Source organism: Dromiciops gliroides, chromosome 2 (assembly GCF_019393635.1).
Source record: "Dromiciops gliroides isolate mDroGli1 chromosome 2, mDroGli1.pri, whole genome shotgun sequence".
Classification (NCBI taxonomy): Eukaryota; Metazoa; Chordata; class Mammalia; order Microbiotheria; family Microbiotheriidae; genus Dromiciops; species Dromiciops gliroides.
This window is the reverse complement of record NC_057862.1, coordinates 608841202-608869011: the sequence shown is the minus strand read 5'-3', so window position 1 is coordinate 608869011 and position 27810 is coordinate 608841202. Positions and strand designations below refer to the sequence as shown.

The 27810-nt window shown below is 38.6% G+C and overlaps 1 protein-coding gene across 1 annotated transcript in view; it reads left to right on the top strand.

The window, feature by feature from the left end:
* PLEKHH2 (pleckstrin homology, MyTH4 and FERM domain containing H2) overlaps window positions 1-27810 on the top strand; it is a 117386-nt gene that overhangs the window by 67107 nt on the left and 22469 nt on the right. The window contains exons 12-23 of the mRNA XM_043981296.1: window positions 720-856; window positions 960-1070; window positions 1231-1317; window positions 5382-5540; window positions 9063-9143; window positions 12377-12556; window positions 13257-13365; window positions 13779-13891; window positions 14910-15089; window positions 19751-19848; window positions 22480-22657; window positions 24664-24819. Of these exons, the coding sequence (XP_043837231.1) occupies window positions 720-856; window positions 960-1070; window positions 1231-1317; window positions 5382-5540; window positions 9063-9143; window positions 12377-12556; window positions 13257-13365; window positions 13779-13891; window positions 14910-15089; window positions 19751-19848; window positions 22480-22657; window positions 24664-24819 (1589 nt within the window). The remainder of the gene's footprint in view (window positions 1-719; window positions 857-959; window positions 1071-1230; window positions 1318-5381; window positions 5541-9062; window positions 9144-12376; window positions 12557-13256; window positions 13366-13778; window positions 13892-14909; window positions 15090-19750; window positions 19849-22479; window positions 22658-24663; window positions 24820-27810) is intronic.

The window sequence follows — 27810 nt, the reverse complement described above, 5'->3', positions numbered from 1 at the left end:
TGTTGAGAACCCGAGCTAGATATGAAATGATATCACATGAAGGACTATGAAGTGATGTCACCCAAAGAGACAGAATGTTAAAATGGGAAAGTGATGGATGTTAAGTCAGGAGAGATGAGAGTTTGAATGCTTTCTGGCACTAATTGTGTGATCCTGAGCCAAGTCTCTCTGGGGTTTAGTTCTTCTTGTGTAAAGTGGAAATAATCATACCCATAATACCTACCTGAAAGGCATCATACTGCAGTGCATAGAGAGGTGACCTCTGAGTTAGGCAGACCTTTGTTCAAGTCCCACATCAGGCATAGCCTGCCTTTGTTACTCTGGGAAAGTCACTTCTATATAGATGTGACTAAAACTTAAAGGGCAACTTGGTGGTGCAGTGGAGAGAGCACTGGGCTTGGAGTCAGGAAGACTCATCTCAGCGAGTTCAAATCTGACTTCTTACACTTACTAGATATGTGACCTTGTTCAAGTCACTTAACCCTGTTTGCCTTAGTTTCCTCTGTAAATGTAAATCTTGTTGGACAGATGAGGAAATAGAACCCCAAGAACAAGTGACTTGCCCAAGACCAGCCAGGTAGTGATTGTCAGAGGTATGATTTGAACTCAGGTTCTCTGACTCCAAAGCCAATGAGTGTTGTTTTCCACTGTGCAATCAGCCACATGTTGAGATAGCCTAAGGTATAACATAAATGCACTTTGTTTTATTAATCAATCAGGTGTGTCTTTATCCTCCGTAACTTCTGAAAGTGATTATGCCATTCCTCCTGATGCCTATTCAACGGATACAGAATATTCAGAACCAGAGCAGAAGCTCCCCAAAACTTGTTCCTCTTCCAGTGATAATGGAAAAAATGTAAGCAAGTGATATTATATTTTCATATTAATAGACCCCTTAATTTAGGAGGGTCTAACAGTTGAGACACTTAGGAAATTTCTCTTTCTCTTTTCAAAATTAGGAGCCCCTGGAAAAATCTGGCTATTTGTTAAAAATGGGTGGTAAAGTAAAGACCTGGAAACGGAGATGGTTTGTTCTTAAAGGTGGTGAATTACTTTATTACAAATCTCCGGTGAGTATGAGGCATTAGCTATTTATTATATATCCTACAAACTATACCTCAAGCCCTGAATTCCTTTTCATTCATAGAACACCCACGGCAACAAAGTAATTTTTTTTTTTGTTGCATTGCAGGTTATCACACTAAATTTGGTTTTCTTTCTTTTATACAGAGCGATGTGATTAGAAAGCCCCAGGGCCATATCGAACTTAGTATGTCAAGTCATATCGTTAGAGGAGATAACAAACAAACAGTTCAGGTAATCGTCTAAGTATTTTTATATCCTGTAGAATCAACTCTCAATTATATGTGCAAAAAGAGGAGTGGGAATATAAATTTGTGTTCGTTATACTAGGTTCAGACCCAGTCTCTGATAATGTTGTTTGTCCTTCACTCTCTCTCTTTTTTTTTTTAAGGGCAATGAAGGTTAAGTGACTTGCCCAGGGTCACACAGCCAGTAAGTGTCAAGTGTCTGAGGCTGGATTTGAACTCAGGTCCTCCTGAATCCAAGGTCATTACTTTATCCACTGTGCCACCTAGCTGCCCCTGTTTGTCCTTCATTCTCAATGAAGATCAGGAGGGTGATGTCGGCCTCATTCACTCCTCCTCATAGGAGTCCAGTGGCATGACATAGGTCACGATTACTGGAGATGGCCCCAGATGCAGTGGGTGACTTTCTAGTTTCTGATACTTACTAGTTGTAAGACCTTGGGACAATCACTTAACCTTTCTAAGCCTCAGTTTCTTCACCTGTAAAATTAGTAGGGAGGGGTCAGCTAGGTGGCACAGTGGATAAAGCACCAGCTCTGGATTCAGGAGGACTTGAGTTCAAATCCGGCCTCAGACACTTGATACATATTAGCTGTGTGACCCCAGGCAAGTCACTTAACCCTCATTGCCCTTCTCTGCCCTGCCCCCCCCCAAAATTAGTAGGGTGGATTTGATATCTACAATCCCTTTTAGCTCTAAATCTATGATCCTACAACCATTTGATTTTTGTCCTTGTTTTCCCAGTACCTGGCACAGATCATTGACCTAGAAGGTATCTTCATAAATGTGTGTTGAATTGTTGTTTGAAGAAGTGATTTGATGCAGCCAGGTTCTCCTGTTCATTGATGCTAGAACAATGTTGAAGTCCTAGAGACTTGGATAAGATCATGTAATGGACAGTTGGGCTTTTGATGCACCTTACATCTCCATTTTTCACTTTTATTTTCTCCTCTACCCTCGTCCCCAGTGTCCTCAAGCTGTCATGCAAATTAAGCATCTGATTAATTTACATTACAGCATTCGTGTAATTTAATATGTTACCTATCCTGGGAATATTTGCACTTGAAGAGAAAAAGTCTGGGAAAAATAATTAATAACCCAAAGGAATAAGTCTTCGGGGGTATAGGTAAGCACTGTGACCAGGATAGGGGAGATGTTTTGGTATAGGACTAACCTAACAGGTGTCCCTTTCATGGAATGGGATCATGCTACTAATCCTGTGATTTTATTGGCATAGAGAACTCTCTACCAGTGTACATTGAAACCTTCTCTGCCATCTGAGAGTTGCCAAGGGGCATTGAGAGGATGAGTGATTCACCTAGGGTCTCATGTGTTTCAGAAGCAGGACTTGAACCCTTGACTCTGAAGCTAGCTCTCTGGCCACTCTTCCAAGGATTCTCCACCTTTTTTGTGCCATGGTCCCCTTTGGCAGTCTGATAAAACCTAGGGACCTCCTTCTCGGAATATTTTAAATGAATAAAATATATAGGAATCCAAAGAAAACCAATGATATTGAAGTAGAATAATCAAAAAAATTTAAGTTCACAAAATAGTCTATCAATAAGCATTTATTAAGTTGCTACTATATGCAAGGTAAGTCCCAAGTTAAGAACCCTTGCCCTACATTATACTGCCTTCATAGACATGACCCTTGGATATATGCACAAGAACACCACCTATGTAATATGAAAGAAGACCAGCCTTGGGGACAGCTAGGCAGCTCAGTAGATAAAGTACTGGCCCTGGATTCAGGAGGACCTGAGTTCAAATCCAGCCTCAGACACTTGACACTTACTAGCTGTGTGTGACTAGCAAGTCACTTAACCTTCATTTCCCCGCCCCTCCTTCCCACCCCACCCCCCCAAAAAGAAAGAAATAAGATTGGCCTTGCCCGAGGTCTGCTACAGGAAGGTATGGCCCTAGAAAGGCAGGCTTCTGTTAGCATCTTAGGGAGGAAGGTTTAAATTCAGATACTTTTTTTTTTTTTTGTGAGGCAATTGGGGTTAAGTGACTTGCCCAGGGTCACACAGCTAGTTAAGTGTCAAGTATCTGAGGCTGGATTTGAACTCAGGTCCTCCTGAATCCAGGGCCGGTGCTCTATCCACTGTGCCACCTAACTGCCCCTAAATTCAAATACTTTTTTCTGAAATATCTTTAATGTTTGCTCACCATTGTTCTAAAAAATAAGGCCAGGAAGGCAAGCATAATCTTCTTGATTGGCAAACAATAGAGGATTTATCTACAAGAACCTAAAAAGAAGCACAAAGCAACAGGGAAGACTTGACCACGTTGGGGGAGCATGGTGGGTAGAGGAAGTGACTTTAGAAGTGTATGGGGGGGCAGCTAGATGGCCCTGGAGTCAGGAGTACCTGAGTTCAAATCTGGCCTCAAACACTTAACACTTACTAGCTGTGTGACCTTGGGCAAGTCACTTAACCCCAATTGCCTCACTTAAAAAAAAAAAAAAAAGAAGGGTATAGGGAGGGAGCAGCTAGGTGGCACAGTGGATAAAAAAGGAGTTAGGAGGACCTGAGTTCAAATCCAGCCTCAGACACTTGACACTTACTAGCTATTTGACCTTGGGCAAGTCACTTAATCCTCATTGCCCCACAAAAAAAAAAAAAAAAGAATTGTATGTGGGGGGAAAAAAGCATATGGAAAGTTCCTGGTGTAGATAAGCTAAGTATGAAAAGTTGAGAGTTGATTTATCTCGTTAATACATGAACTGCAACCATATAGGATGCAGAAATTTCGCCCCTGTGTTTGAAACATGTTGTGCCTTTAAATTTTACCCAAGCTAGAGATATACATTTCTATAATCACTGAACCTCTCTCCCATCAAAAGAGAATTTGTTCCTTCCGGAAATTCTGTGCGAGGAAATGTCTTCTAATATTACTATTACTCCAATATTACTCTAGAATTTCAGTCTTAGGAAGCTTAGAAGGGTCCCCAAGATTCCAGGTACTGATGTAGTAGTATAAGGACAAGTTAGTGAGTCCTGTGCACAATAGTTTATTATTATTGAAGGTGTCTGAAAACACCTGTTGTTCAAATTAAAATAACCTGGTTTTACATTGAACAAGAATTTAGTTATTGCCGTTTTCACAAAAATGGCCACAACAAAGAGAGTAAGAATGCATTGATAAGTCAATTAACAAGCATTTATTAAGTACCTACTAGGTGCTGGGCCCTGTCCTAGAAATTGGAGATACAAATACAAAGTGAAATAATTCCTACCCTTGATGGGCTTACTTTCTACCCTTTAGGAGGCAAAATGCTCACAAGGAAATAAACTACACCTGTGATTTACTTGGTATAGGAAACTCCTGAATGTGGAAACTCCCTGTTCCAATGCAGGTCACTACTTTCTCTGCAATTTATGGTCTTAGACAGCTGTCAGGGGTCCTGAGTAATTAAGTGAGAAGTTGAAGGATTAGCCCAGTATCACACAACCAATATATGCCAGAGGATACATACAAGGTCTTCCTGACTTCAAGGCCAGTGCCCTTTCCAGTGAAACACTACTTTTCAAAATGTTCACAGATCATTAAATGCAGATTCTATATTCATTCATTCATTCATTTATTCCTTTTTATTTATTTATTTTTTGAGCATGAAAGTATTTTATTATTTTCCAGTTACATGTAAAGATCAGATTCTATTTTTAAAAATACACAGTGATTAGGGATAGGGATAGGGAGGACTAACACCATGGCAAATCAAAACAGGTCCTTCTTGCATATTATTTTTGGCCTCAAGGCCAAGGTGTAAAGTAGTAAGTTTGTTTCCATGTTAAGCGATTGTGTTTAAAGAATGGACTTAGGGGCAGCTAGGTGGTGCAGTGGATAGAGCGCCGGCCCTGGATTCAGGAGGACCTGAGTTCAAATGTGGCCTCAGACACTTAACACTTACTACCTGTGTGACCCAGGGCAAGTCACTTAACCCCAATTGCCTCACTAAAAAAGAAAAAAGAAAAGAAAAAAAGAATGGATTTAGAAAGAAATAAAGAAACCTATGGTATTTCTCAAGACTTATTTATTCTCCCATTCTAGTTGACTACTGAGAAACGTACCTACTACCTGACTGCAGATTCTCCTAATATATTAGAGGAATGGATTAAGGTCTTACAGAATGTCCTTCGAGTACAAGCTGCCAATCCTCTTTTCCTCCAACCTGATGGAAAACCAACAGTCAAGGGGTTGCTTACCAAGGTGGGATCTCTGGACACTGAACTTCTTAGAAATGACCATTGGGCAAAAATGTGTGTTATGCCTTCCCTCTGTTCTTGTCTCCACTTTAGTGTGTGTGTGTGTGTGTGTGTATACATACACACATATCTATATATCTATATATCTATCTTACATATAGCTTGCTTGTCCATAGTTTTTTGCATGTGGTATCCTTGATATTAGACTGTGAGCTCCTTGAGGGTAGGGACTGGTTTTTACCTTTCTTTGTGTCCCAGAACATAGCAGAGTGACTGACACATAGTAGGTGCTTAATAATGTTTGTTTAATGACTGCTCGGTTCTATCTGTTTTTGTGTTTGTTTGTTTTGGTCCATACCTATGATTTTATTGATGTAGGAGGCTGCCATTGTAGGAACTCTCCTTGGATACATCAGCAATTTCTCATGCTTTATATAGTCTCAGCCTGGTACACTGAGAGGTTCAGTGATCTGCCCATGGCCACATAGCTGGGCTGTATCAGAGGCAGGATTTGAAATCAGGTCTTCCTTCCTTCAAGGCCAGTCCTCCATCCTTTTTGCTACATGGCTTCTTATCTCTATGTAGCAATATTGTTTTAGGGCTTCGAAAGGACATAGCGTTGCATTTTCATCACAAAAATATAATCCATATTTTTTCACTCTTCATATTTCCACATAGCGCCTTCAAGGGTAGAATGTAGCCCTCAGACTATATGTTAAATACCCTGGCCTTGGACGGCTATTTGCTTCCCTAGATGACCCTGCTGTATAATATTCTAATGATTGGGGGAGAGGGCTTTTCAAGGGGTCAAATAACAAGTATTTAAAATTAATGTGGGGCAGCTAGGTGGTGCAGTGGATAAAGCACCGGCCCTGGAGTCAGGAGTACCTGAGTTCAAATCTGGCCTCAGACACTTAATTAATACTTACTAGCTGTGTGACCCTGGGCAAGTCACTTAACCCCAATTGCCTAACAACAACAACAAAAAAAGATTAAAATTAATGTGTATGGAGAAAGTTAGATGCTGCTAGTAACTAATTTGATTCAAGTTATTATCAGCCACACTGGGTACAGTAATGCCTAGAAAAGAAACTATTTTTAAAAAAGAAATCAAATTGTTCTTTTAACTATCGAGTTATGCAAGGTCATGAGCTTTGGGATGATCTCTAGTCTTTTTTCTTTTTTTACTTTTATTTGTTTCTTTTTTTTATTATTGTAAAGATAGTTCTCAACTTCTGCTGATACATGCTTTACAATTTCAGATTTTTCTCCCTCCCCCCTCCCCTAGACAGCAGGTAATCTGATATAGGTTATATCTATATATCTCTATACATATACATATATATATACACACATATATATATACACATAATAACATTAATCCCATTTCTGCATCAGTCCTGTTATAAGAGAAAAAAATCAGAGCAATAATGAAAAACCTCAAAATAGAAAAAAACAACAGCACCCAAAACAAAAGAGATAGTATGGTTCATTCAGCATCTATACTCCACAATTCTTTTTTTTTTTCTTGGATTTGGAGATCCTCTTCTATCATGAGTTCCCTGGAACTCTTCTGTACCATTGCATCGGTGAGAAGAACATAGTCCATCACAGTAGATCAACACTCAATGTTGATGTTACTGTGTACAATGTTCTTCTGGTTCTGCTCATCTCACTCATCATCAGCTCACGTAAGACCCTCCAGGTTTCTCTGAACTCCTCCTGCTCATCATTTCTTACAGCACAATAGTATTCCATTGTATTTATATACCACAACTTGTCCAGCCATTCCCCAATGGATGGGCACCCCCTCAACTTCCAATTCCTTGCCAGCACGTAAAGAGCAGCTATAAATATTTTTTTACATGTGGGTCCTTTTCCACTTTCCCTGATCTCTTTGGGAAAAAGACCCAAAAGTGGAATTGCTGGGTCAAAGGGCATGCACAGCTTTATCGCCCTTTGGGCATAATTCCAGATTGCTCTCCAGAATGGTCGGATGATCTCTAACCTTTAGGAAAATTCTTCCAAAATTAATACCTGTTCTATTGTTTTAGCTTTTTCTGAAACTTAAAAAAATAAGAAATTAGGCTATTGCTTATATAATATTATCTAATTATTTAATATTTTTAATAGGAAAATGTTTGTGTGGCCTTCTTTTTTGGGGTATCAGTATTGCTACGTCTCCCTTCCCAACTCTCTCCCTAACCCCCTATCACCATTAAAAACTGAGAGAAAGGGGCAGGTAGGTGGCACAGTAGATAAAGCACCAGCCCTGGATTCAGGAGGACCTGAGTTCAAATCTGGCCTCAGACACTTGACACTTACTAGCTGTGTGACCCTGAGCAAGTCACTTAACCCCCACTGCTCTGCAAAAAAAAAAAAAAAAAAAACTGAGAGAAAGAAAGAAAAAAATCCTTGTAACAAATAAGAAGCATAGTCAGCAAAACCAATACATACAGTGTCCTCACCTGTAAAATGAAGATGATAGTAATAGTACCTACTTAAAGGAGATATTTTATATAAAGTACTTTGCAAACTTTAAAGTGCTACATAAACAGGAGCTACCAGAAGCATTGTTCATTTCAAGGCCATGGTGGCCGTAGCCACATGACTTTCCAGTATGATCAGAGCACCCCATAAAGTTTACTTCTATATGATGATTTACTAAAATCCATTAAAAGCCACAAGCATACATCTATAAAGACATGTTTCTAAGCTTAATAAAGCAAACACAAGCCAAATGAAGTATTTCCCCGCCCAAGCAGTGCTCCAATCCATCAAACTTTTAAGGAGATGAACTATTTGGATTTTTTTTAACTACAGGTTTAAAAGATGAAAGGGTGACTATTTGTGGGCTTAATTGTCTAGTTTGCTTTCTTCTATTAATATTGCTGAAGTATGGTAATTTCTTTATCTTGCAACAAATTACTCTGTCAATATTCTATATAAGGACTTTTAAGAATATATCAAATAAGAAATGTTTTCAATCATTAATATGGAATTTGGTAAAATATTTTTCTCAAAGCATGCATAGATAATAAAGTAATAGTAGTCTTGGATAATCTGTATACATTTTATTTAGAGTATTCTCTTATGTTTACAAGAGGCCTTTTTATTAATTCTACTAAAAATGCTGTAGATATTTTTAAAGCAGTATTTGGAATTAGTATTAAGTATTTTGGAATATCAATTACAAGACATATGTGCCTTGGCCAAATAGGCTAATTTTGGATTCCCAATCTATACATTTAATATTAGAGTAGGGAAGATGTGTGTGTGTGGGGGGGCATCTAGGTGGTATAGTGGATCAAGCACCAGCCCTGAATTCAAGAGGACCTGAGTTCAAATGAGGCCTCGGACACTTGCTAGTTGTGTGACCCTAAGCAAGTCACTTAACCCTCATTGCCCCACAAAAAAAGAAAAAGAAAAAGAAAAGAAAAAAGGGGGGAAAAGAGTAGGGAAAGATGTATTTCGAGGTGTCAGATTTCTGAGATTAATTTTTAATTTTTTTGTAATATAATTACAGGTGAAACATGGCTACTCTAAGAGAGTTTGGTGTACACTCATAGGAAAAACATTATATTATTTTCGTAGTCAAGAAGATAAGGTATGTATACTTAACCAATAGACTAACTAGAGGCATTTTAAGAATTATAACTGAAAATTTTTCTTTTACTATGCTGTTAGGTTTGAATCAGACAATAAAGATTGCTTTTGGGGAGAAAAATTAAAGAACATTCAAATTCAACAATTATTTGTCATGTGTCTACTACGTGCAAGGCACTGGATAAACAATGATGATAAATGACTGAACATAGCCCATTTATAGTTCAGGGAGTTTATAATCCAGTAGGAAGGATAAGGCACAGTACAGTGAAAAGAGCATTGGGTCTGGCATCAAAGGAGTTGGGTTCAAATTCTACCTCTGGTACTTAAAACCTGTATGACTTTGGGCAAGCTACCTAATCTTTGGCTTAAGTTTCCTTATCTGTAAAATGAGGAGATTGGACAAGATGGCCTCTGCAATCCTTTCCAGCCCGAGATCTATGATCTATGACTCTAAGACAGGGACACAAATAACTAACACAAGTTAGAAAATTATTAAATGCATAGGTTATATCAAACAAAAAAGGGAGGAGTCACTTCTAGGCGGGGGATTTGAAGAAAGCTTTATGGAAAAGGTGACACAACCTAGGCATAGGAGGAAAAGAATGATGGGATTCCATGACAAGCACAGGAAAGGAGAAACATGCACAAAGCCATGAATGTAGGAGAGAGCAGGATTATGAGACTGAGAAATGGTGAATGGTCCACTTTAGCCACCACCAAGAGAAATGCTGTGACACGGTCAAGACCCTTGAATACCCGGCTAAGAAGTTTGGATTTTATTTTGTAGACTACAGGTAGCTACAGAAGGTTTATGATTAGGGAAGTTATGTGATCAGACCTTTACATTATAAAGATTATTTAGTCAGTTACACAAAGGACGGATTACAGAGAGAAATGATCAGAGGAAAGGAGAGTATTAATTACAATGTTTTAAATGTAATCACATAATATATGAACATAATATAACAAAATAGACATATAATACATCAAATATATTTAAATAGCTAAAATAATAACTAATTACAGTAAAGGGAGAATATTATACAATAATTCAGACTAAACATTCTGATGGCCTGAACTGGAATTGGTAAGAGTAGAAAGGAAAATATTCATGTGAAAAATATTTCAGAAGTAGAGTTGACAAAGACTTGGCAACTGAGTATATGTAAGGGTGAGGGAAAAAGAAGGATGGGAAATCCTGCTTTTATGATGGTGAGCTAGTACAAGGGTATCTCATTTTATGTAGCAGATATGTTCAGTCACATTATTATTATTATTGTTGTTGTTATTATTATTATTATTATTAGTTTTGTGAGGGGTTTTTGGAACTAGCATTGCACTCATTAATGAGCCTCTTCACTTTCTTCCAAGAGCAGACGGTTATGTGTTGGCTAGCCAACTTGGAAAAATATGTAAAACATATTCCCAGCAAGTCAGAGGGTGCTGTGTATGTGTATACATACATGTATATGTGTATGTTTACACTGCACACAGGTACATATGTGTACACATATATGTACGTATCACATACCTTTATATATGCATGTATGTGTGAATGTGTAATATATGCATATATGGGGTGATTCCCATCTCTGCAAACCTATCCTGGAGTTCTTTCTTGAGCACCAGTCCACCTTGATCAACTTCCTATTGGACATTCAATAAGAATTGAATCCAGAGATGGTTCAAACTCAACATATTTTTAAGGGCTAAAATTCTAGCTAGTCTGTCTAAAATATCTAATGAGTGGTCACCAATAAATTATAAGCTTTAGCAAAAGTTAGACTTTTAAGCATTTATTAAAGAGAATAAGAATTTGGTAAAGAGAGAGAGGCCTACATTCATCTATCTATTAAAGGGAGAGCACATTTCTAGCTCCGCTCTCCACCAGAGTCCAAAGGAAAGAGCCTGAGTCAGAGCGTCAGGTTCCTCCTTCTTTCTCCCACTAGCAAACGTCACTTCCTGACGCCAAAGAAAAGACACATGTTCTTGCCCTCAAAGACATTCCTTTCATGGCGGAACTTTTCTACAGTAAGTCTCCAGCAGGTGGCGTCATTCCAATCATTACAATATCCAAAACAGACACTGTTATCTTTCCCTAAAACCCATCTCTCTAATGAACCTAGCTATTTTTGTCAAGGGTACCACATCCTTCCAGTCTTCCAGGTTCATAACCTAAGCATTATCATCATCTGCTCATATCGCCATCACCATAGATCCAATCTATATCTTATTTCTATTTCCACGGTCTTGTGAGTCAGGCTATGTCTTTATTTATTTTTGAAAATGTTATAAATACCTTTTCACATGTCATTTCTCTCTGCGCCTCTCCACAAGCCCTCACTAATAATGAAGAAAAGCAGCTAAACAAAAAACAATTAACTTACTGACCATAGCTGACAGCATAGGCCACAGCCTACAATCACAGCCACTACCCCCTCTTCATTATCTGTGCCCTAAGACCAAGACTTGCTATGAAAATTCATAATTATTTGGCTGCCTTTTAATGTTGTTTTTGTTTATATTATTCGTAGTCATGCTCTGCTTCTGATCATTGGGTCCGTATCAATTCAAGCTAATCTCCTGTTTCTCCAAATTCCCTATATGCATTGCTTCTTTACAGTACAATAGCGCTCATGCATAGATCACAGTTTGCTCAACATTTCTCCAGTCATTAGGTAACACATGTTCCCAGTTTTTTGCTACCACAAAGAATATTTCTACAGATTTTGGCACATATCAGACCTTTTTTCCTCAGACCGTTCATTTAGAAAAGTCCCAGTATTACAGTTCTATTTCTTACCACCTACATAAAAATGAAATCGTAGTTAGGTAGCACAGTGGGTAGAGTGCTGGGCCTGGAGTCAGAGAGACCTGATTTCTAATCCAGCCTCAGTCACTAAGTAGCTGTGTTACCCTGGGCAAGTTGTTTTACCCTATCTGCCTCAATTTCCTCAACTGTAAATGGGTATCATAATAGTACCTACCTCTCAGAGTGGTTGTAAGGATCAGATGAGATAGTATTTGTAAAGCACTTAGCACAGTGTCTGGCACATAGTAGGTGTTTAATAAATGCTTGTTCTCCTTCCCATTTTCACTTTCCTTTTCCCCTTAAGGAGCTCAAGAAATCTACTTTGTTAAGGTCAATGAACCCAGTGTTTGGTCTGAAAAATCCAAGCAGGGCAATAATTTAGAAAGCAGATTTCTCACCATTACTGATACTTGCTTCAGTCTCCTTTAGGTCAGATCAAACTTTGGGAGGCGAAAGTTGAAGAAGTTGACAGATCTTGTGATTCTGATGAAGATTACGAGTCCAGTGGTCGCAGTCTATTATCTACACATTATACCATCGTTATTCATCCCAAAGAGCAAGGGCCAACCTACCTTTTGATTGGATCCAAGCACGAAAAGGTGACAAGAAAAATTGTTTTCTATTAAATTGATTCAGACAGAGGCTTACTCACTGTTATTAACAATTTTCCAAAGCATTCCCAGGGAAATAAGAAAAGGAACATTTGTCATCAGTTATTTTCGGCTGATTTTTTTAAGGAATCCCCCCCCCCCCAATTTGGCTTTAGGCCCATGGTCTTTACTTGATTTGTCATTTTTCAGTCCTGATGCTGAAGGTTCCCAGGGGCTGAATTTAGAAGAGAAAGATGGTCAAAAGCCCTTACATTAAAACTGTTCACTGGCTAGGAGATGTCACTTCTCTCACAAGGAAAGATTTCTAGAAGGAAAACTAAAGGTTTTTGTCATACCCTGGCTATGTTCAGTGACCTAGTAAAAGTTTTTTGTCTAATATAATTGAAAATGAAGGGGTTTTTATTTATTTTAGTCTCTTAGAGACAGCTTCCACCCACCGTCTTGATGCAGTCCATAATTTGGTCGTGCTCTGCTAAGAAATGTCTGTAGAAAATAAAGAAGGAGATTCTGTTAAGGCTTTAGACACATGGGCACAATTCAGACTCTAACTAAAATGACTCCACAATTATGAAAATGCAAACGTTTTCCAGCCCTAGGTCTCGATTTGTTCATGTAAAATAGGATTTTTCTCAAATGGTTGAAAATAATTCTTAGTTTGTTACAGTTACTATTATGCTCTGTTTTTAAGGACACTTGGCTTTATCATCTAACTGTTGCAGCTGGAAGCATCAATGTAAATGTTGGATCTGAATTTGAACAGTTGGTTTGCAAACTGCTTAATATAGAAGGGGAACCCAGTAAGTGTTTCTTCATTTCCTCAACAGGGCTTACCAATGACTGGAAATAGAAATGTATTCCTAGAGAGTTCTAGTCAACTTTTCACAGTCTCTGTACCAGAGTTCTAATTATAGAGCTAAGAAATTCAATAAGCATGTGGATACATGGAAATGGAGATTTGCTAAATAAATATTTGCTTAGTTCTTACTACATATGAGATATTGGGCAGTGTGCTATTGGTGATAGGAAGATAAGCCCTAGTACCTGCCTTCAAGGAGGTTATATAACCTCAAATTTTCCCATTTTTCTTGACCTGTTCTACTTGATAGGGTAGGCAAGGCTTGAGTGAGCCGAACCTCTTTGAAGGGCTGATTTAGTCTCAGGTAAGATCAGTGAGCTCTTGTTTTAATTGAGTACTTTGTTCTGTGGTCAGCTTCTCAGATATGGAGACACCCCGCCCTGTGTCATAGCAAAGAAGGAATTGGTTCTCCTCTAACAACACTGCCTTCTGAAGCTCTGCAGACTGAAGCTATTAAATTATTTAAGGTAAAATCCTGACCCTCCTCCCCCTCCAAACCCAGGGGGTGGGGGTGGGAGGGAGGTAAGAATAGTAAGCATTGTTCAAACAAACAAAAACAAAAAATATAAATCAGAAAAGAAATAGCATACCAGACATATGTTATTGTCAACGAGAGCCTTGAAGTTACATATATAGAGAAGTTTTGTCCTGTTCTGGGTTATGTAATTCAAGAGACATGAAACGCATAGAAAATAGTTCAAAGTCATGACTTAAAGATTGGAAGAAAAACAAAACTTTTGGGGAAAGGTTAGGAACCATCCCTGGATAAATCCAAAGGGTGGCTTCATTGGGCCTTTACGTATTGGAAATGCTTATGGACAGACCATGTTGCTATTCCCTGCTGAAGATGAAGCAATAGAAATTACTTAAACTCCAGAATGAAGGGTTTACATTAGTTATATGGAAAAAAATTATATGAGATATTAAGCACTGCATTGGTTTACCAGAGGAGACTTTATTCCCCAGGTGTATTTTAGCACAATAAAGATATTTCTCTTTCCTATTCTTTCCTTACATTTCAAAAATAATGTCTATTATTTTCACAATATAGTAAGAGATTTTTCTCCCCTATGATAGTCTAGTAAAGCCCTGCCTGAAGGCAAATGATTGAAATAGAACTCTCAGGAAACTTTCCATCTCAATTTAATTTTCATTAGCACTTTCAGCTATTCATAAAAATACTGAGTGATTTACAAAATCATCGTTTGGTTTTATTTTATGCTTTTAAATTATGAAAAGAATATGATAGAAATATTTTTACTGAAAGAACTTAGGATTGAAGTTACACTGGGTTGGAATGAAAAGGTCTGGAGCAAACCACTTAATCACTCCTTTTTTCCTTGGGGCATAATGGTTATTTTGGCAAAATAAAATAAAATAAAATGGAAATTGCTATCAAGGCCTAAGTCAAATTATTGTCATTATTGGCAAATGCCATTTAATTCATACTTCAAATAAAAACTCCTTGCTTTTCTTCAAATTCAGACATGCCAGCTCTTTATCAATGCTGCTGTTGACTCACCTGCCATCGATTACCACATATCTTTGGCCCAGAGTGCGTTGCAGATCTGCCTCACACACCCTGAACTACAGAATGAAATTTGTTGTCAACTCATTAAACAGACAAGACGAAGACAGGTACATAATCAACCTGGGCCACTGCAGGTACTTCCAATTCTTTTCATTTTCTGACATACACAAAAGTAATTAGGACTACAAAACGGCTTTCTTAATTAAGCACCATCGTTTTTAATACTATTCAATAAAATACTAGGGTATGATAAGCTGTTCATTTTTCTTTTTCAGCACACTGACTAATCTTTCATCTTTCTTGGGCTTACTATTATATCTAAATCCCTAAAACCCTTCTGAACTCTAGTTCCCTCTTCTTGTTCCCAGGACACTGATCTGTAAATGCTCCCTTTTTTCCTTCTTCTCCAAACTCCTATTAAGGAAGGTTGACTCATTCTGTGTAGAAGGACAGACAAGGTGAACCCAAAGTCCTTGTATACTGCCATTTATGACACCCCAATAATGAAAACCACAACATGCATCAACAGTGGGAAAGGACTGAAGTTCAAGTATTTTATGTGGAATAAGTATAGCACAACATACTGGGAAACGTGCCATATTTGTAAAGTCAAAAGACCTGGGTTCAATGCGGACATTGACCTCAGTTTCCTTGGTTTATAATGTAACTTTAAGGCTCTCTTTGATAATAACATATGTCTGGTATGCTGTTTCTATTCTGACTTAGATTTTGTTGGTTTTTGATTGTTTGAACAATGCTTACTTTACTTTTTTTTGGGGGGGGGGGCAATGGGGGTTAAGTGACTTGCCCAGGGTCACACAGCTGGTACATGTCAAGTGTCTGAGGCCAGATTTGAACTCAGGTACTCCTGAATCCAGGGCTGGTGCTCTATCCATTGTGACACCTAGCCGCCCCCCTTACTTTACTTTATAAAGTAAAGGGGTTAAATTATATAATCTCTAAGGTTCCTACCAGCTCTAAGATCCAGTTATCTAAGTCAGTGCAGGGGAATGTTTGACTCAACCTTTACACTTGGCATCTCTATTTTAATCCAGCATCCAAAGGCTATAATTTGCAGTTATATTAGATTTTTTTTGCTGTTTGCTAAAAGGCTTTTTTTTTTAGCCTCCTGAGATTTTTGACAATTTCTTCTTCTCAGAGAAGAATCCTACAATGTGTCATTTTATTATTAGGAGTCATTGATTCATTGAACAATGAACAGGAGAAAAAGTCAACTATTAATAGCAAAGAAAAACTACAGTCCGAGATTATTCTAAATTACTTTGTCCATAATCAAAAAATGCCATTTAAAAATATTATTAATCTTTTAAAAGGAAAAAAAAAACATAGAGGTCAGCTTCCAATTAAGTGGGTTGATTCCCTGTAAAAGAACTATGGGGGCAGCTAGGTGGCGCAGTGGATAAAGCACTGGCCCTGGATTCAGGAGTACCTGAGTTCAAATCCGGCCTCAGACACTTGACACTTAACTAGCTGTGTGACCCTGGGCAAGTCACTTAACCCCCATTGCCCCGCAAAAAAAAAAAAAAAAAAAAGAACTATGGCAGTACACTGGGTGACAAGGCAGCAATTTGCGCATAGTACTCTATACCCAGGAAGGGAGCATCAGTGAGATCACAAATCCATTGGAAAGTTTTGGCCCTGAAGATTAAATACCTCTCTTATCTTCCTTTTCTTGTTTCCACGTAACTCCACATATAACTTATATTTTACCAGGCACGGTTGTCATTTAGACTGTCTACTGAAGAAGTGGTCCTTTTATTTATTTATTTAAATTAAACTTGTCTAACTTCTAAGTAGTCTTTTTAGGTCTTATCAAAGGATAGTTTTGTTGTACTCTACTTTTTTTTAGGAATATGAGCCCCTTTCTGGAAGTTTGTCTACTGAAGGGCATATGTTGGCTCAGCATATAGATCAGTCTCATTTTTAAAATGTAACTGAGGATTGAATCAAGCATGCACAGGGAAGTAACTTTCCTGCTTCCTCCTGACCATGTGTGGGTGACCCGATGCTGAGGGGGATTGGTGCTTTGTAATGATGAGGCAACCCCCTTATTAACTGCATAGCAAGAAGAGCTTCAATCAATCAATCAGCATTTACTAAGCACCTAGTATGTGCCAGGCACTGTGTTAAGTGAACTTTAAAAAAGGAGGTGACCCTTGAAATTCACTCTTTTTTGAAAAACACACACACACACACACACACACACACAGGTACAGAAATCCATTTCACTTAATAGGAAAACAGGAGGAAAAGGAGAGAAAAGGGTCCTCAAATATTCTGCCTATTGCCCTCCCTTGCTTCCTTTAAGTCCCAACTAAAATCCCATCTTTTATTAGAAGCCTTCTTTAACCTTGACCAATTTTAGTACCTTTCCTCTGTTTTATTTTTATTTCCTATTTATCTTGTATATAGCTTGCTTTGTTATGTATTTGTTGGACCATCATTGGTCATTTTGTTGATCAGCATTAGATTGTAAGCTCCTTTAGGGCAAGGACTGTCTTTTGCCTCATTTTGTATCCCCAGCACTTAGCATGGTTCCTGGGGCATGAGGCACTTAATAAAAATTGATTAATTGATTGATTGAATTTGAAGGAAAATAGATTCAAGGAGGAATTAGGCCTATGCAAAATAAACTCTCAGATGTACAAAAGTATTTATAGCAGTTCTTTTTTTGCAATGGCAAAGAATTGGAAACTGAGGTGCCCATCAATTAAGGAATGACCGAACAATATATGATATATAAATGTGATGGAATCACATGTGAAAACGATGGCTTCAGAAAAACATGGGAAGAGTTGTTCGAATGGATGCAGAGTGAAATGAGTAGAATCAGGAGAATAATCAATGCAATGACAACAATATTGTAAAGATAAACAACTTTGAAGGACTTAGGAACTAATTAGTGTAATAAGCAGCCTTGATTCCAGAGTTCTCATGATAAATCCTGCTTTCTGTCTCCTGATGGCGGGGTCAAAGACTTGCATGCAGAATGAGACTTTTTGGGGAGATGAGGGCAGAAATTTGTTTTTATTAACCATATGTGATATTAGTCTTTGTCACTTGAGGAGAAGGTAGATTTTTGCTGATTGTAAAAAAAATAATTATTTTTCAAAAATGAAGTAAGTGTAGCAGCTGGGTGGCACAGTGGATAAAGCCCTGGATTCAGGAGGACCTGAGTTCAAATCCGGCCTCAGACACTTGACCATTACTAGCTGTGTGACCCTGAGCAAGTCATTTAACCCCAATTGCCTCACCAAAAAAAAAAAAAAAAGAAAAAAAAGTGAAGTAAGTGCCCACAGTTCAGGTAGCATCATATAGCTCTGGGACTTCCCATAAGGGATGTAAGGGAGGAGCTCCCTCCTCACTCACAGCACCACACAAGAGTGAGAACATGGCAACTAAAGTCTCATGCCCTGCCAGGGTAAACTTGGTCTTGGGTTTGGGTTGCCTTTTCTGTATTCATTTTTTTCCTGATATTGGGGAAACCAATATTAATTCTCAGAGGAAGACAATATAGAGCTGGGGAGAAATGTAAAATGCCTAATCTTTCAAATGTCTTCACGTTGGATGCCTTTAAATATCAACCTCTCAGCTGGATATGACAATGGTTATGCTTATTTTGTTAGTTTGTTGTTGTTGTTGCCCTTGGGTGCTTGTGAGTGTTTTATGTTCAGCATTTCTTATGTATGTAGGAAATAGATAACTATCCCATTCCTGATTCACACTTTACTTTTTTACTCCCTTGTTTGGGGACAGCATAAGCCCAAATCTAAACCTTAAGCAGATCTTCCTTGTGGGTGCCCGGGATAATGGTAGAAAGAGCCCAAGAGTGCAGCAAAATGATTTGTTACCACCCATGGGGTTGATTCTTAAAACCCTCTAAACTTGAAGCAGGTTGTAAGACTGCTGGTTAGACATTTTGCATTTCGTCTTGGTTCTGCACTGTCTCCCTCAAAGTCCATGTCTTATGTATGGCAAGCCAGGTCACAGATTGGATGTATGATCCAGTCAGAGGTCATCTTCTCTTCCATAGTCCTGAAGCAGTTTGCCAGGGATTCTTTCCAAAGTTCAGCCAGCACCAAACTGAAGAACCGGTATCTCCAAACCTCTGACTCACAAGACGGCCTCCAAGCCTGGACACATCCCTATCAGATCAATATTTGTACACCTTAGATAAGGAAAGAACAAACACAGAAGAGGCAGCCCCAAACTCAGGATCAGGTTTTCCATGGCAGAGTATGGGCTATAAGCTAAAGCTGTCATGTGCTCATGGCTACATCATAGCCAAGGTGGGAAGTTGGGGAGAACTCCTCTTTTCCCTCCCCTTACCCCTTATGTGAAATCCTAGTGCTAATATGACAAGAGAAACAAGAGAAAGCCAGGGGCAGGGCCACTTCTATTTATAAAGGTCCACTGAGTCATCTCCCTGTCCCTGCTCAGCAGCTTGATAAGGTCTCATTATCTCAAAGCAGGAATCCTCCTCAGTGATGAGTCATGTACATGTGTATGGCTGAGAGAAAGAAGGGCAGTTCTTCAATGTTCTGTTTAATCTCATTACACAAAACTTCCTTTGTTCTGGTCAGATATGCCTCGCTGAATTGAATGAATCCTGGTCTGACCTGGTTTGTTGTTTCTGATGTTCTGATTTGTTATTAATGTTTTACCAACCTGAGAATAGCTCTCTTCAGTGATCTCTCTCTCTCTCTCTCTCTCTCTCTCTCTCTCTCTCTCTCTCTCTCTCTCTCTCTCTCTCTCTCTCTCTTTTTTTGGCCAGGGTTGGCAGCTCTTGGCTCTCTGCGTTGGACTCTTTCTTCCCCAACACCCATTCCTTTGGCTCCTCAAACTTCACCTGAAGAGGAATGCTGATTCAAAGTATGCATCGAGACAACCAAATGATGCCCCTTTAAACGTCAATCCCTAGCTTTTAGTTTGGGCCCCAGGGGGTACTCAAAATAAGGCTATTTTCTCTTTCTCAAGATAGTCCTTGATATACCTGAATAGTTAGCAGAAGTTTTCTTTTCTGTAGATAGAATGATCTACTAGAAGTTAACTGACCCAGATGATAGAGTTCCCCAAGTTCACTCTGAGCAGGGAGCTATTTTCTATGCTTTTCCCCAATTTCCTTGGTGCTGGGTTATTTTCTTATTTAAAAAAAAAAAAAAAAGCTTTAAGATTAAGAATCCACTCAATCAGCATATGAATCTCTGGGTAAAAGACCTAAAAAACTTAGGGTAGTATTCTAGCCTTCAAATCAGAATGTGGACCTTAATATGTTAGTCATGATGTTAGAGGAAAAACAACTTTCTTATAATTTGTTATTGTTGTTGAGTCATTTCAGTCATGTCCAACTCTCCATAACCCCATTGGGGGTTTTTTTGGCAAAGATACTGGAATGGTTTTGCCATTTCTTTCTCTAGCTCATTTTACAGATAAGGAAATGAGGCAAATAAGGTTAAATGACTTGCCTGGGCTCTAAGGCCAGACTTGAACATAGGAAGATGAGTCTTCCTGACTTCAGGCCCAGCACTCTATCCACTGAACTATCCAGAAGTAGAATGGACTACCTGAAGAGATAGAGGAGTGGTTATAGTTCTAGTTGTTTGGGTTTTGTTTTGTTTTGGTTTTTTTTGGTGAGGTAATTGGGGTTAAGTGACTTGCCCAGGGTCACACAGCTAGTGTCAAGTTTCTGAGGCCAGACTTGAACTCAGGACTTTCTGAATCCAGGGCCGGTGCTCTATCCACCTAGCTGCCCCTAGTTGTAGTTGTTTTTAATAGGTGCTGGGCTTCCTCCTCATTAACAATCTTCAGGCAAAGGTTGGACAATCACTGGGAATATTGTAAAGGGGGGATTTTTCCCATTCCCAGGTTGAATTTGATGACTTCTAAGGTCCCTTCTAATACTGAAATTCTGATTCTGTGACATATAATAATTTGACTAGATTATACTGACTTGAGAGAGCCCCACCACAAGTAGGGACTTACCCAGAAGGCCATAGGGTCGGTATCCTCAATTTCCTACCCCATACAGAGGGCACTGACAACTCTTTGGGCATAGATGGAAAGATGAGTTCTTAAACTTAGCTTTTTGTTTTGTTTTGTTTTTGCAGAGCAATGAAGGTTGGGTGACTTGCCCAGGGTCACACAGCTAGTAAGTGTCAAGTGTCTGAGGTTGGATTTGAACTCGGGTCCTCCTGAATCCAGGGCTGGTACTTTATCCACTGCACTACCTAGCTGCCCCCCAAGTTAACATGTTTTTAAAAAGTGAGATAGTAAGATAACAATGTCCAATATCCAGTTTGGCTTAGTAGCATTTTGTTAATTTGAAGTCACAAAAATAGTAGTCAGTCACCTTTGTATAGTGTTTTAACTAACAAGCACTTCCCTTCATATGAAGGAGATAGTACAAGTATTATTAATCTCATTTTACAAATGAGGAAACTGAAGCCCCAAGAAGAGAAGTGACTTTTTTGACACAAAGTTTGTGGCAGAACTGACATTCAAACCCAGATCTCTTGATTTCAGATTCAGTGCCCTTCCTATTATCCCACACTGCTGCTCCTCATGCTATTCTCTACTAAAATTGTATATTCCTGATGCTGCTGTGATTATTTACTTTTTATTTGTTTCTATAGTGGGATCTATTTAATTTCTTGAAATAACTATTAAAGTCAGTTTGGAGATGAAAAATAAAATAAAAGAGACAGGAAAAGCAAGTTTGCTAGAGATTTTCCCCATACAAAACAAATATTTCGTGCATACACACTTTGTGGGGAGGATAGGGTAATGATAGTGAGATAGTAAGGGCAGGTAGGTGGCACAGTAGATAGAGGGCTGGTCCTGGAGTCAAGAAGACTCGTATTCCTGAGTTCAAATCTGGCCTCAGACACTTAATTAGCTGTGTGATCCTAGGCAAGTCCTTTAACCCTGACTGCTTCAATTTCCTCATCTGTAAAATAAGCTGGAGAAAAGAAATGGCAAACCCACTCTTGAGATCAAAATTACTTTCATACTAATACCAAAATGTTTTCATTTCTAATTTTATATATATATATAATCTACATATTATATATATGATATATTTTATAAATATATATTATATATAATATAAATTATATTTATTTTATAAATTACATATATATATATATATATATATATATATATATATATATATATATATATATATATACCACATAAACAAAAGCTCTTTGGGAGGAGATAGTCCTTGCTAATGTTTAAGAGTGTATAGGCGGGGCAGCTAGGTGGCACAGTGGATAGAGCACCGGCCCTGGATTCAGGAAGACTTGAGTTCAAATCCAGCCTCAGACACTTACACACTTACTAGCTGTGTGACCCTGGGCAAGTCACTTAACCCCAATTGCCTTACCAAAAAAAAAAAAAGAGTGTATAGGGACCTTGAGGCAAAAAAGTTTGAGAAACATTAGATAATCGTATTTAAATTTGATCTTAGGCTATTTCCTTTTCTTTTTTTCCTGTACGTTATAGGACAGAATTTGGGAAATATGCTATTTATTGCCAGCGATGTGTAGAGAGAACTCAACAAAATGGAGATAGAGAAGCAAGGCCCTCAAGAATGGAAATTCTTTCAACCCTTCTTCGAAATCCTTACCATCATTCATTACCCTTCAGTATCCCAGTACATTTCATGAATGGAATATATCAGGTATGTCAATATAATATTTCCAGAATCTTTCAGGTACCATAATTAGGGCAGCATGGAATGATTATTCACAAAGGTTCGAGAAAGTGAAACAATTTAAATACATAAAAATTGATAAGGGCAGCTAGGTGGCGCAGTGGATAAAGCACCGGCCCTGGATTCAGGAGGACCTGAGTTCAAATCCAGCCTCTGACACTTACTAGCTGTAGGACCCTGGGCAAGTCACTTAACCCCAATTGCCTCACACACACAAAAAATTGATAGCTGGCAATGGTTATTTCACACAAGTAAATCTTTGCTCAACACAGGAGATGTAAAACAGACCCATCAAAAGTGACATCCCTAAAAAAGCACAGGGCAGAATTAATTTTATAATTAAGTTTTCTTTTTTATTATGAATTTAAGAATCATCAACAAACACAAGGATTTCATTATACAAAGAAGAAAAAGAAAATTACAGGCATACCTCATTTTATTGCTTGAAGGTTTGTGGGAACCCTACATTGAACAAGTCTTTTGGCACTATGTCTCTGTGTCACGTTTTGGTAATTCTTGAAATGTTTCAAACTTATTCATTTTTTTTTTTTTTAGTGAGGCAATTGGGGTCAAGTGACTTGCCCAGGGTCACACAGCTAGTAAGTGTTAAGTGTCTGAGGCCGGATTTGAACCCAGGTACTCCTGACTCCAGGGCCGGTGCTTTATCCACTGCGCCATCTAGCTGCCCCTAAACTTTTTCATTATTAATACAATATCTGTTATGGTGATCTGTGATCAGTGATCTTTGATGTTACTATTATAATTGTTTTGGGGTGCCATGAACCATCTCCATATAAGATGACAAAGTTAATTGATAAATGTTGTGTATGTTCTGACTGCTCCATTGACTGACCATTCCCCCATATCTCTCCCTTCCTCCCTATTCCCCAAGACTCAACAGTAATGAAGAATGTTACATAAAATTAGTTGATAAAGCAGTGGCAGGATTTGAGAGGAATGACTCCAATTTTGAAAGAAGTTCTACTGTGGGTAAAATGCTATCCATCCACGTGGCAACTTCATTGTTGTCTTATGTTAAGAAATTTCCACAGCTACCCTAACCTTCAGCAACCACCGCCCTTATCAGTCAGCAGCACAGACTCAGTTCTCTATATATTTGAGAAATGAGGCCTGTATCAGAGATACTTGTGGCAAAAATTCTTTCCCAGTTTTCTGCTTTCCTTATAATTTTGGTTAAATTTGTTTTGTTCGTACAAAAGCTTTTTAATTTTATATAATAAAAAAATCTGTTTTACATTTTGTAATTCCCTCTATAGCTTCTTTGTTCCTAAATTCTTCCTCTGTCCATAAATCTGACAAATAAACTATTCCCTGCTCTCTTAATTTGCTTATGGTATCACCCTTTATGTGTAAATCATATACCCATTTTGACCTTATTTTGGTATACTTTGTGAGATGTTGGTCTATACCTAGTTTCTGCCACACTAGTACTGCCAGTTTTCCCAGCAGTTTTTGTCAAATAATGAGGTTTTATTCAAAAAATTTAGATCTTTGGGTTTATCATGTACTAGATTACTGTAGTCACTTACTACAGTATAATTCATACCTATTCTATTCTATTGATCCACCACTCTATTTTTCAACCAGTACCAGATTATTTTGATAATTACTGCTTTGTAATACAGTTTGAAATCTGGTACTGCTAGACTACCTTCTTTAACATTTCTTTTCATTGATTACCTTGATATCTTTGAGCTTTTGTTCTTGTAGATGAATTTTGTTATTATTTTTTCTAGCTCTATAAAATATTTTTAATAGTTTGATTGGTATAGCACTAAATAAATAGATTTAGATTGGATTATCATTTTATTGGCTCAGCCTAGGCAAACCACTTGAATAGCTTTGTGAAGAAAACTCCAAATGAGGTCACTAAGAGTCAAACACAACTGAATTGACTCAACAACAACAACAAAAGCCTTAAATTACACTAATTGACTATTGTTTCTGTTCAGGTAGTTGGATTTGATGCTTCTACCACAGTGGAAGAATTTTTGAATACTCTGAACCAAGAGACTGGAATGAGAAAGCCAGCACAGTCTGGATTCGCACTCTTTGCAGATGATCCTTCTGGCAAGGATTTAGAGCACTGTCTTCAAGGAAGCATCAAGGTAAGGCCAAAGCCTTCCTTTGAGGAGGTAAATTCATTAAACAATAAAAAAGTAATTTTCAACAATTCAAAAGCTTAGTTTGAAAAATCCCCAACCTGGGGCAGCTAGGTGGTGCAGTGGATGGAGCACCGGCCCTAGATTCAGGAGTACCCGAGTTCAAATCCGGCCTCAGACACTTGACACTTACTAGCTGTGTGACCCCGGGCAAGTCACTTAACCCCCATTGCCCCGCAAACAAAAACAACAACAAAAAAAAAAACAAAATGTAATGTCAGTGTGCATTTTTTCCTTTTTACATTTTTCTTTTTTAATATAGTAAATTTTCTACCTACAGGCTACAATATTTAGAATCTTTGAGCAGTGAGCCAGAAAGGACATACGAGATTACCTAGTTCAGCATCCTTTACAGATAAGGAAATGGAGGCTCAGAAGGAAGCAGCTGGTCCAAAGTCACCTGGGAGAGCCTAGACTAGAACTCAGGCTTCTTGACTTCCATTCCCAGGGCCTTTCACTCCTGGCACAGGCCTTGACAGCACTTGGGAACAAGCACTCTGCTGAAGATTAAAATGAGAATGCAATTCAGAAATAAGAAGGAGAGAAAAAATGAACTCAAAAAGGCAATATGGTATAGTAGAAAGAATGCTAGGTTTAGAGTCAAATGACCTGGGTCAAATCCTGGGTAATCTTGGGAAAATCACTTAACCTCTCTGGGCCTCAGTTTTCTTATCTTCAAAATGAGAGGACTGGACTAATTGAAGTCCAAAGTCCTTTCCAAGTCTGTATCTTTTATCCTATTATCATACAAACTAAAATATGAGGGGGGGATGTCTGATAATTTGACAAAAACACCTTAAGCTTAACTACATTTGCAAGATACCCATTCCCAAGCAGCTTTGTAAGTTTCAACTGAAATCTTGAGCTCTTCTTTGCATCCTTCAATAATTCAGACAGTTTTCGGGGCAACTAAGTGTCGGGGGGGGGGGGCGGGGCAGGGGGAAGCAGCTAGGTGATGCGGTATATAAAGTACCGGCCCTGGATTCAGGAGGACCTGAGTTCAAATCCAGCCTTAGACACTTAACACTTACTAGCTGTGTGACCCTGGGCAAATCATTTAACCCCCACTGCCCTTCAAAAATAGACAGGGGCAGCTAGGTGTCACAATGGATAGAGCACCAGCCCTGGATTCAGGAGGACCTGAGTTCAAATGTGACCTCGGACACTTGACACTTACTAGCTGTGTGACCCTGGGCAAATCACTTAACCCCCACTGCCCTTCAAAAATAGATAGATAGATAGATAGATAGATAGATAGATAGATAGATAGATAGATAGATAGATAGATAGATAGATAGATAGATGATAGATAGTTCACCCCTGCACTAAATTCCTCCTTTGGTACCTCATCACTGCATGAAGGTAACACTGAATTTCAAAGGCTGTGCCAGGGGACTGAGAACTCTGCAGTTTCTCCTGAGGCAACTGAAATGATTCAGTGGAAAGTCAGGAGTTTCTGAATTTGAATCCTGCCTCAGACACTGACTGAAGTTCAAGTCTGGCCTCAAACACTTTATTAGCTGTGTGACTCTGGGCAAAGTGTATCCCCTCTGTCTGCCCCAATTTTCTCATCTGTAAAATGGAGAGAATAATGTGACTTACCTCTCAAGGTTTATTGTGAGGATAGAGATGAGATAGTATTTGTAAAGCACTTTGTAAACTTTAAGCACTATATATATATATATATATATATATATGCATATATGCTACCTATTATTTTTGTTGTTATTATTATTAATTATTTCTTCCAAGTTGGAAGGGAGCTAGGTGGTATAGTAAAGAGAGTTTTGGACACTTACTAGCTATGTGATCTTAGGCAAGTCACTTTATTTCTTTTTTTCTTTCTTTTTCTTTTCTTTTCTTTACTTTTTTTTTTTTTTTTTTGGTGAGGCGATTGGGGTTAAGTGACTTGCCCAGGGTCACACAGCTAGTAAGTGTCAAGGGTCTAAGGCCGGATTTGAACTCAGGTCCTCCTGAATCCAGGGCCGGTGCTCTGTCCACTGTGCCACCTAGCTGTCCCAAGTCACTTTATTTCTATCAGACTCAGTTTCCTCATATGTAAAATGGAGATTGGTAATAACACCGACCTCCTAGGGTTTTTGCAAGGATCAAAACATTTTGGGGGGCGGGGCGGAGGTAATCATGGTTTAGTGACTTGCCCAGAGTCACACAAGTAGTAAGTATCTAAGGTTGGATTTGTTTTGTTTTGTTGTTTTTTGGGGGGGTTGTGAAGCAATTGGGGTTAAGTGACTTTCCTAGGGTCACACAGCTAAAAAGTCTTAAGGGTCTGAGGCCAGATTTGAACTCAGGTCCTCTGGACTCCAGGGCCAGTACTCTATCCACAGTGCCACCTAGCTGCCCCTCTAAGGCTGGATTTGAACTCAGGTCCTCTTGATTCCAGGGCTAGTGCCCTCTCCACTGTGCCACCTAGCTGCCTTCAAGGATCAAATTAAATAAATAAATTACCTATGTAAAACACTTTGCAGACCTCGATATACTATATAAGCATTAGCTATTATTATTGTTGTTGTTATTTTTAGTCAGGTGACAAATTATTGTCCTCTAAGAACCAATCAAGCTGGGTTAAGAATGATTTGTCACCCCATGGACTACATGGTAATGATTTTTGTGGCCACAGTAACTCTCAGATGGTCTAGCATGTCCCTGAGTGACTTGGTGGAAAGAATGCTCACACTTACAAAATTGCACATCTTTACTCTATGAAGTCTAATATGTTTAGTTCAGTTCTTTAGAAGTATTTGGTTGCCTTGAATATTTGTTTTTCCTTTGTTGAATCCCATCACGAGCCAATAGATAAACCAATAACATTGTTTCTCTTGTCCTGGATCCAGCCATTTCTCTTCTGCCATGTAAGAACCTGGAAGGACAGATCTTGGCAAAAGAACTCTTAGAGCCAAGGTGCTAATATTTAGTCAG